The sequence below is a fragment of the Enoplosus armatus genome, chromosome 1 (assembly GCF_043641665.1).
Source record: "Enoplosus armatus isolate fEnoArm2 chromosome 1, fEnoArm2.hap1, whole genome shotgun sequence".
In the NCBI taxonomy this organism is placed as follows: domain Eukaryota; kingdom Metazoa; phylum Chordata; class Actinopteri; order Centrarchiformes; family Enoplosidae; genus Enoplosus; species Enoplosus armatus.
Window position 1 is genome coordinate 5,216,392 of NC_092180.1, and position 9,868 is coordinate 5,226,259.

Consider the following 9,868-nt stretch of genomic DNA (forward strand, 5'->3'; position numbering starts at 1 on the left):
TCAATTCTCAGGGATGAACTAGTGAACTAACTTAATTCACTAGAAATCATTGGCAGGACAAACCAGAAAAAATAGAGAATTAAAAATGCCTGTATATGGTACATTAGTATTTTTCTTTTAAGTTCCACTTTAAGACTGGAATCATGAATGTTTCAAGAGAAAGAAATGTCATGCCTGTTCACGTCGATTCAATCGAGTGATAACAATCAAAACAGGTGCAGAAACACTGCAGACGACAACAGAAACTGTTTCCGGGGGACACTAAAAAGTGATGCACATGGCTTGGACTCACTTGCTGCGCATGTGTTGTTAAACAGGTGAAGATGAGTTGTTAATTTGCTTTTTTGTTTTTAAGTTGAGCTCTCAGGGCCACCTTATATTCTTTCTCTTGCCCAGTGTGGTCTGTGAGGTGTGAGCTGTGCCCTGCAAGACAATTGAGTAAAGGTAACGGATGGATTTTAAATAACATCAATCTATAAATTACAAAAATAACTCTAAAATGGTCATATCATTATAACATTGTACAGTGTTGCAAATTCAAACCGCAAAAGTTTATTTGATTGTATTGTATACAAACAAATGCAAAAAAAAAAAAAAAGAACCTCTCCATTAAAACCCAACCAAGGCATTTGTGTGGATTTTCCATGTTCTTTCTTTGTGGCTTTGCTTTACTCTTCTTCCTCACTCCATGGTCATGCAGTCCAGGTGAAAGCCAAACTGTAAATTGCCTGAAGGTGTTGATGTGTTTGTGTTGTCTGCTGTGTTGTATTGTTTGACTGGTGACCTATCTGAAGTGTTTTTCTATTCCTGACTGCACTCTGGGATAGACTGCTGCCCTCCCCATGAATGAATAGGAGTAAATGAAAGAATGAGAGATGGAAAAGCCTTACTGAACAAAATGGCAGCTCCATTGTCATCATCATGCTCCACAGTATGACTGTTGCTCCTCGCTGAAGGATGAGTCATCAGACTTGTCCTGGTCTCTGATGACAAGAGTTTGGAGTCTGCCAGCCCACAGAACAAAGCCAAACATGTCAGTCTGACAGTGACAAACAGGACATCTGCATATATACTGCAGCTGTATTTTATGTTGCAGAGCTAAGAGGACGATGGTCAGCTTAAACTGAATAGTTAAAGGGATTCTTAATAGCTCTATGGTGCTATTTAATTCTGAGAGGATTGCTCATTTCTGTTTTATGGTCTTAGTTTTTCAGGAGGATGTCCTCCTTTTTCGGCTCTAAAAGTCTTACAAGCATGTTTTATGTGCCGTGATGGCCAAAGAAATGTCCCCTCAATTAAATGCCTTTCACTTCAATTCTCACCACAGGTAGTGGCTTTAGACACATTGACAAGATATAATCATGGTGAAGAAATCCTGGCCAACTATAGCAATATGAACACTTAAACAACTCAACAGGAACAAAAGTAGCTTTTCTTAGCCAATTGAACACATTTGCATCATTTTCTCCCATTAATCTAGCTTGGACAAATGATTCTCACAAAGCTTGATAGTCCCATGAGAAAGGCAGCTTGAATGTTTGGGGTTACATTTCTTTCTTTCTGTCATAAATAGATATGATTTGGGCGTAAACAATATCAGTCACCTCTGAATAAATGTTATGGGTGTTTTATATTTCATAACATGAAAGATAACAGAGAAAAAACACACACATTTAACAGCCAGAATGCTAACTGGCTAATTTAGCGAACCAAAACCAAGAGAGGAGTAATTATTGACCTACCAAGGTTTTGCTCTTATTAAGTGGTTGTTCTTATAATTAGAAAGACTGGACTTTAATCTCTTCATCAGTTTTTCTTTCAATATAGAGAAATATAACTGTTCTCCAGTACAAAATAGGTTGGTGAACAACACAAAAGATAATCACTTTAGCAAGGTGTTGAGGTCTGTTGCTGTCAAATTGTACTCTGTTTTAACCGTAATGTGTCTTGTCTTCAGTGATAAAACATGGATGGGGTCATTCAGGTAAAGGTCTATGGTAATTTATCAGTAAATCATTAGATCCCGCTTCGACGCATGGAATTTATAAATGTTTACAAGTTGTACTGCTTAAGAGATGCTATCTCTTGTAAATGAAATTCAGGACACACATACATTACAGTGTACTGCAGTGTACTAACTGTATCCATTCAAACCCTGGAGTCACAACACACACATAACTGGGCATTTTTATGTTTTTGTCCATCCACCTGTTTTTTTTCTACCAAGCCTATTATAACACTCCAATTGTCATGAAACACTCTTAAGGAGGACCTCCTGCTCTTTCTTTCTCTAGACAGCGAGAAAGCAGAGGTTGTTACAACCACAGGGAGATCAAAGTAGTAAAAGCAGTGTAACTGGGAAACCAGCTTTGGTCCACAAGGGGGGATTATATGTGTTTGAAATTAAGCTGCCCTGTGGACTGTACCACACAGCTCACCCTTGCTGGCCTGATGTCTATTCGTCCCACTTGCTGGAAGATTCATTATGAACAGCAATATAGACCTGCACAACACAGACATTGGGTAAGGCATGCAGTGTTACTGAAACCGTAGTCACAACGGCCTCAGTTAATGATAGTGGTGTCATTAATAATAAAAACCATGGTTCTAGTAAAAAGGAGGTCTATTGTCTTTGGTCTGGGAAAAGGCCGCTTCCTTGTCTTTTCACTCATCCGTGTACCAATTAATTATTTATCAGCCAAATTTAACAAATAATAGGATACAAGCTTTTTGCAGTTGTGTGGAGGTCTGTTAAAAGGTCAAAATTACAGGGGACGATTAGAAGCCTGTAGGGCTTTTGTCTGCTTGTTGTTGTTGTTGTTAAGCATGAAATATGTACAGTGCTGCAAAACAAGCATTATTTCAACATTTTTATTGTTTCAAATTGTCATCGTCATTTTTGAGATCCAGAATTAGGCACAAGCCTCTGGTGTCTAGGTATTATAACATAACATAACATAACATATAACTTATTCTTTATTTCGCACTGAAATGTTGGGTGGAGATTTACTACTGTACAGTGTAGATGCTCCAGAATGTCCATGATCCAAGATCCTGCCAGCTGCATCTTGCCTCCATTTCTGTGCTTGCTAATAAAGTGTGGAAATCTCCCCAGCTGACAGGGGTCAGGGAGGCAGACCATCTTGTGAAGAGCAAACTTAAAGCAAAAGGGAGCACAATGAAGGGTCAGACACCAATTGATGGATGTATTGTATAGGCTGAGTCAGGCTGCACAAATGTCTTCTTGGAGGAAGATGGAGTTTTACATCCTTGCTGAGAGCACATATGAGTCCTTGGGCATAGCTTACCAACTCAGCGGCTAACAATGGTACACCAGCAAAGTGACTTGCTGTGTACTGTGGCAGAAAATATAACACCAACAGACAACATTCACTTACAGCAATTTTCCAGCAACTGAGCAAGCCTACAACTGTGTAGCAGGAGAACGCTGACAGCAGGAAGACAAGGGGTTTGACACTAGGTCTGGACAGGAAAGTGGAGTGCAAGTTAAACTTTACTATATTACTATAGTTTTTTTTTAACCTCACTTTTATCAGCATTGAGAAAACACATGAAAAACTACAAGTGAAAGTAAATATGTATACAAAAGACCTATGTGTCCTCTGAGATTACTGGCCTATGATGCCACTAATTACAATGTCCCTGGTTTGTATCCGAAAGGAGGGTTCACTTCTCTCACAACATTTCCTGTATGTATTCACTGTCAAATAAAAACAATAATGCAAAAGAATATATATTCCAAGCTTCACAGACAGTAGTCTTTACAGAGATCCAAGGAATGGTAAAGTGATCTAACTTACATAGCGCTTTACAGCTAAGTCTCATTCACCCATTCACTCACACATTCACACACCGATGGCGACCAAGCTGCCATGCAAGGTGCTGGTCTCCATCGGGAACAGCTTAGGGTTCAGTGTCTTGCTCAAGGCCAGGGATCCAACCCCCAACCCCCAACCCCCTCTAACCAGCTTTACCTCCCGTGCGACCGTGCTAACCACTGTGCCACCATGCTGCCCAGCGGCAACATTTTGACCAGGGGCTGCTTTTCTGAGCCAAGTGAATTGGGCAATCCAGTAGTCTTAATGAGAAAAGATCGGTGTCCGAATGCATAAAAAACAACCTGTCATACAGGTAGCTGTCGTGGTGGTCGTGTTTTGAGGTGTTTCACTGTTCCTTGTTGAAAATACAATTTCCCCCCTGTGTATTGTTTCATTAACTATTAAGAAACTATGTCACTATGCAAGTACATGCGTTTGCACGAGTTAGGTGTCAGTCTGAGTTCATAATCCTGCAGCCAGCCGTATAATCAACATTGATTATTTGCTGCCACCTACTGTCTTGAGGCTTCGGTACAGTAGTAACATATTAGTGAACTGTGAATTCCTGCTGCTGCCTACATACAGCATATAAAAGTTAATAAAACAAATCATACCAAAATCACACAAAGGGATATTATTATTATTATTCATATTATTATTATCTATCATCTATCAAAATAGGATAAATATATTTTTTACTATTTTAGTGGGATACCATCTTGAAAAGTAACTTGGATTTTTGAGAAAAGCGGATTGGTGGAACTGTCATTGGCTTTATTAGCACACATCTCATTACAGATTATGGGTTGATTGAAGCAGATGGCAGAAGGTGCAGCAGGAAATTATGCCTCAGAAGCACCATCGACCACGCCCAAAAGAATATAGAGTCAGCTAAACAATCCTGTAAGTTAACACTGAGGTTTACTCCTTGGTGTCATTATTTGTTTAACTTTTACAGATGTTTTTTTATTGAATTAATTACAGCTTAAATTATGCCAAATGTATACAATATGCTCATCTTCAAACATCGTCTGCCCTTCTTTGAAATAAAACCAGAATGTTGAAGGTAAGCCAATGAGAATATGGTTTTTACAGAAAAACTTTTTGGGAGGTAACACATATATGACCGATATTGCATTGGGGTTTGGCTTATTCTGCTCCACCATCAAAACGCTCTACAAACATGCACACTGACATAAGTCAGTACCTAAAATGAAATCAAAACCTATGACAACTGAAAGTAAAGACATGTGAACACAAAGATTGTACATAGTAAAATAGGCCTTCATGAGCAAATAAAGTGATACTTTTTGATGATATTACATTGGTTTTAATTCTGAAAACCTTGCTGAGTGTTCCCTGACTACTAGACCTGAAAAACTGACATGACACCCACACTCCCTTCAAGCACTGACTCCTATTTCAAAAACTCGCTCCAATTCAGGTTTTGTGCTGTTCAAACATTTACTGTTTGGCTTGAGACGTGACATTGCTCTTGTTTTCTTTTCTTTTCTTTGGCTGCCTGTGAGTTTTGAAAATTAGTTAGCAAAGCAAAGCCTAAAACATAATGCAGGTTCCTCCTGACAGATAACTATACTACTACTACTACTAACTACTATAACTAGAAATGTAACAACAAAAGAGAATCAGGCCGAAATTCTTTCATTGCCCTCATGACTTTACACACCCTCCACATGGGACTCAGGTTAGCACTCTCAGTAGTGGTTCTCAAACCCTTTATTGTATTGGACTGTATTGTATTGTATTTATTGATATAATGTATTATAATATTCTTCCATGTTTGTTCCATGCACCATCTTTTGATAGGGCAAATTGTGAATAACAGGAAATGCCAGCATACAAAAGCCACCTGTTCTGTTGCCTCAAGGGAGGGGTAGGCGAAAACATAAAAAGACGAGGCACTTCCTTATAGACATTGTTTCTCCACGCTGGACTTATCAAATACAGAGCAATCTCCGACAACTTAAGGTAGGCTATGAGAACCGTTTTGACAATGCATCATACACCCAATCAAATTTACAAAATGTAATAGATTTTTATGGCAGGTGATATTAAAAAACAAAACTAGTTACTAGTTTAACTATAACTTGCAATGTACTGCTAGCTGTGACATCAAGATAAGTTAACTACTTATATTATTATTTATTATTATGAGAGGTCAGAAATTGTTTATTGAAAGAATCGGGAATACTACAGACAATATTTGAATCTGTAAATACAACTGAAATTCAGGGGCACTATCTCTTTAAACATAATTTAAAAAATGGCTCAAACAAGGAAGTAGTCACGGTCAAGGAGACTTCCGGCTTGTGCGTCTACCTTCAAGATAAAAGTGAGGAATTGGAAAAACATTAAATTTCTTTTATATTTTGACATCAACACCCATCTAGTGAAAGAAATGACTGACTCTGATTTTAAAAAGATCTGTAATGAAATATCGACAGATATGCAGTTTTGACAAATGCATTTGTGACAATCATTTTGGAAAAGGATCCCATACATTTGATTAGTAAAGAATTGTGACTTTCATTTGAGTCTCAAATGCAAAACTATGGTTGATTTTCAATGCATGCATTTTTTTTTCTTCTTTATGTCTAAACGTCAGCATGAAATGCAGGACAGCTAGACTTTTTACTTGCAACAACTTTCTAGTTCACCTTCGCATTTTACAGTCACTTTTCAATATAGGCCAAAGGTAGAAACAAACTTATAATAACACATACAGACCAGTTGCATTCATATATAATAAATTTCAAAGAGTAGGAGTTACATTTAGCTGTGGAACTAGATTTGTGGAAAGGATCTTTTATTCTGAAAATATTAGATCGGAAGTCTTTTTGTTGTTGCCGTTAGCGGAACTCTGCCATCATGTTTGTGTAGTACAGTCACTGTAGCGCTGCCGGCTCTGTCGCTACACATTAGTTAGCTCACGTAAATGCTCCAGCTTCTACCCAGCTCGTTCTTCTTTCTCTGTAATCATGAACAGAGCACAACTGAAGCGGTCCAGTATCTTGAGGATGGCTCTGGCCGGCTCGGAATCAATGGACCAGGACGGACATGGAGAGACGTTCATACTCCGAGCTGTTAGAATAGCAGCTGTGGTTGCACTGTACTGGTTTGTTTCCATAACAATGGTGTTCCTTAATAATTATCTGCTGGACAACCGAGACTTGGATGCGCCGTTGTTTGTCACTTTTTATCAGTGTGTGGTGACTGTTGGACTGTGCTGGCTCATGCAGCTGCTGTCCAGATTGTGCCCGGGACTCATCGACTTCCCGTCGGTCAGATTCGACGTGAAGACGTCCCGGGAGGTCCTGCCGCTCTCCATTGTGTTCATTGGCATGATCACCTTCAACAACCTGTGCCTGAAATATGTCGGAGTGGCTTTCTACACGGTCGGCCGTTCACTCAGCACAGTTTTCAATGTGCTGCTATCGTACGTTATCCTGAAACAAACCACATCAGTCCAAGCGTTACTGTGCTGTGGGATCATACTAGGTATGCTGACTTTCTTTCTTCCTGGATGTGGATTATAACGCAGTATTTCCTCTGTTATAGATATGTAAGAAATGATGAGTCTCACTTTGCATCTGACAGTATTCTGCATTTAATGGATACTGTCAGAAATATATTTACCTATTTACTTATCCTCGTGCACAGGCCAAAAGTATGTGGACACCAGAGCATTACACCCATGTGATCGTTGAAAGACCTCATTTCAGAATGATGGACATTAACATGCTGCTATTACAGCCTCCGCTCCTCTGGGAAGGCTTTCTATAAGAATATGGAACCTGGCTGCAGGGATTTGCTCTCATTCAGCCACACCAGCATTAGTGAGGTGGTGGTTACTGATGTTGGGCGATAAGGGCTGGCTGGCGATCAGCTTTCCTAGTTTCATCCTGAAAATGTTGGATGGGGTTGGGGTCATGGTTCTGTGCAGGCCTGTAAAGTTCTTCAACACCAAACTGCTGAAAGCTGTTAATTTAGTGGACCTTGCTTTGTGCACGGGGGCCTTCATTGTCATATTGAAATATTTATCTAAAATATCAGTGTGTGCTTTCACATTAAAATGTCACAATTACACAAACATTTGTGAACAGAAATGTCCACTTACTTTTGGCCATATATGCTATAATATTTACTTTCTGTCATTGACTCATTCAAAACCTAATTGCTGCATAGAATGAGTCAACATTTAGCTCACAAATTATTATTAAAAATTTTTAAAGATAATTTTTTGAAGCCCTAGTTTCTATCAAAATTGAATGACTCACTGTAAAGTACTGGTGAGAAAGATATTGAGATATTTTGGTGCTGGAATTCAGCTGACAGCATCCCAGTGTTAAAAATGCTGTATTGAGTTGCTGTGATATCAGTCTTGTGTGTCCATGGTTCTCAGGTGGATTCTGGCTCGGTGTGGACCAGGAAGGCATGGCCGGGTCTCTCTCCTGGTCAGGCGTCTTTTTTGGGGTGCTGGCCAGCGCTTTTGTCTCTCTGAACGCCATCTACACCAAGAAGGTGATGCCAGCAGTGGACGGAAACATCTGGAAACTGTCCTACTACAACAACATTAATGCCTGCATCCTCTTTCTGCCGCTCATTCTTGTGTTTGGAGAGTTGGGCCGTCTCGCCAGCTTCAGCCACCTCAGCGACCTCGGGTTTTGGGGTATGATGACACTCGGAGGAGTGTTTGGTTTCGCCATTGGCTACGTCACGGGCCTCCAGATCAAGTATACCAGTCCACTCACGCACAATGTCTCAGGGACAGCAAAGGCCTGTGCGCAGACTGTTATTGCGGTGGTGTACAACTCTTCCAGCAAAAGCTTGCTGTGGTGGACCAGTAACATGATGGTGCTATGTGGCTCGTCAGCCTACACTTGGGTCAAAAGTCTAGAAATGAAGAAGACCCCCCGCAAAGACCCTCAGGACTCGGCTAGGGAAAAACTGCTGGCAGGGGAGAAAGGCAACATGGGAGTCTAACCAGTAACTAGGCTGAGAAACCTTCAGCTTTTTAATCCATGTTGTGTGAGAATGTAAAATATTTAGAATATGACTGATATGTGACTGAAGTGATGTATACATGGAATCAGTGATGGTTGGGTTTAATAGTCTTGTGGTTTTATACAGTTTGACTTACAGCTTGAAGGAATTTGTATATATATTTTATTTAAATCTATTCACATTCATTTGGGGCCTTTTTACCATTATTTTTTAAAATGAAATGACAGAAATATAATAGTGTGTCTTTTATGGTCTAGTCTACAAGTGAAGGAAAAAAATAATGTTTTTATTCATGGGGAGGGTGTATTTACTCAGATTGAGGGTTTTGGCGTCAGCGAAACTTTTTTACACGCCATTTCTATGAATGTATGTTACTATCTTGTTAATGTTTTTAGGGTAGCCTCTGGCAAGGAACATGCCTGCTTCCTCAAATATGAACAAAGCCAAGACAACAGGAAGTGTAATATCCTGTAGTTTATAGAGGAGGCAAGGTAATCAGAAACCTTGTGTCAGTGGGACTGACATACAATACGCTTTTTATCTCCAAAGAGAAGACTCCTGCATTTTAAGCTGTTGTACTCATGCACATGTACATATTTGCTTCAGCACATTATGTTTCTGGGTTGAGTCATTAAAGCATAGGTGATGACACATGGTCTATGAAAATATATTTGCGTTTCAAAACTAAAGTGGGGCAGACTGAAAGAGAGCCCTGTTTGAATATCTAGTCTCTCATGTTTCACGTGTTCTTACTTTTAAATGTGTCAGTATCTTCACATGTCACGGCAGTGTCCAATTGCACCACAACTGAGGAGTCTTTGTTTTCTTGTCATTCACTCTTAAGTTATGATGTGGCATATCAGGTGCCTCTTTACTAGCCTGATAATGTTTTTTGGGTAAACCATTGTCTGTATTCCAAACGTTCAGCTTGTGAAAATGTCTTTAAATCATTGTAACATTTCACTTTCAAAACAAAAGCAGAGCCAGGGAGCTTATTTAAAAGA

The 9,868-nt window shown here is 39.5% G+C and overlaps 1 protein-coding gene across 1 annotated transcript; it reads left to right on the forward strand.

Annotated features, from left to right (window-relative positions):
* The first annotated feature begins 6,823 nt into the window (after positions 1-6,823).
* Positions 6,824-9,146, forward strand: slc35c1 (solute carrier family 35 member C1). Its single transcript, XM_070907441.1, has 2 exons — positions 6,824-7,358; positions 8,263-9,146. The coding sequence occupies exons 1-2, from the start codon at positions 6,839-6,841 to the stop codon at positions 8,841-8,843; spliced, it is 1,101 nt and encodes a 366-aa protein (XP_070763542.1). The 5' UTR covers positions 6,824-6,838; the 3' UTR covers positions 8,844-9,146.
* Positions 9,147-9,868: the final 722 nt, after the last annotated feature.

Excerpts from the sequence above, each read along its gene's own strand:
- slc35c1 (XM_070907441.1), top strand. The coding sequence starts at position 6,839 with ATGAACAGAGCACAACTGAAGCGGTCCAGTATCTTGAGGATGGCTCTG. Across the intron at positions 7,359-8,262 it reads GTGCTGTGGGATCATACTAG|GTGGATTCTGGCTCGGTGTG; the intron begins GTATGCTGACTT and ends CATGGTTCTCAG.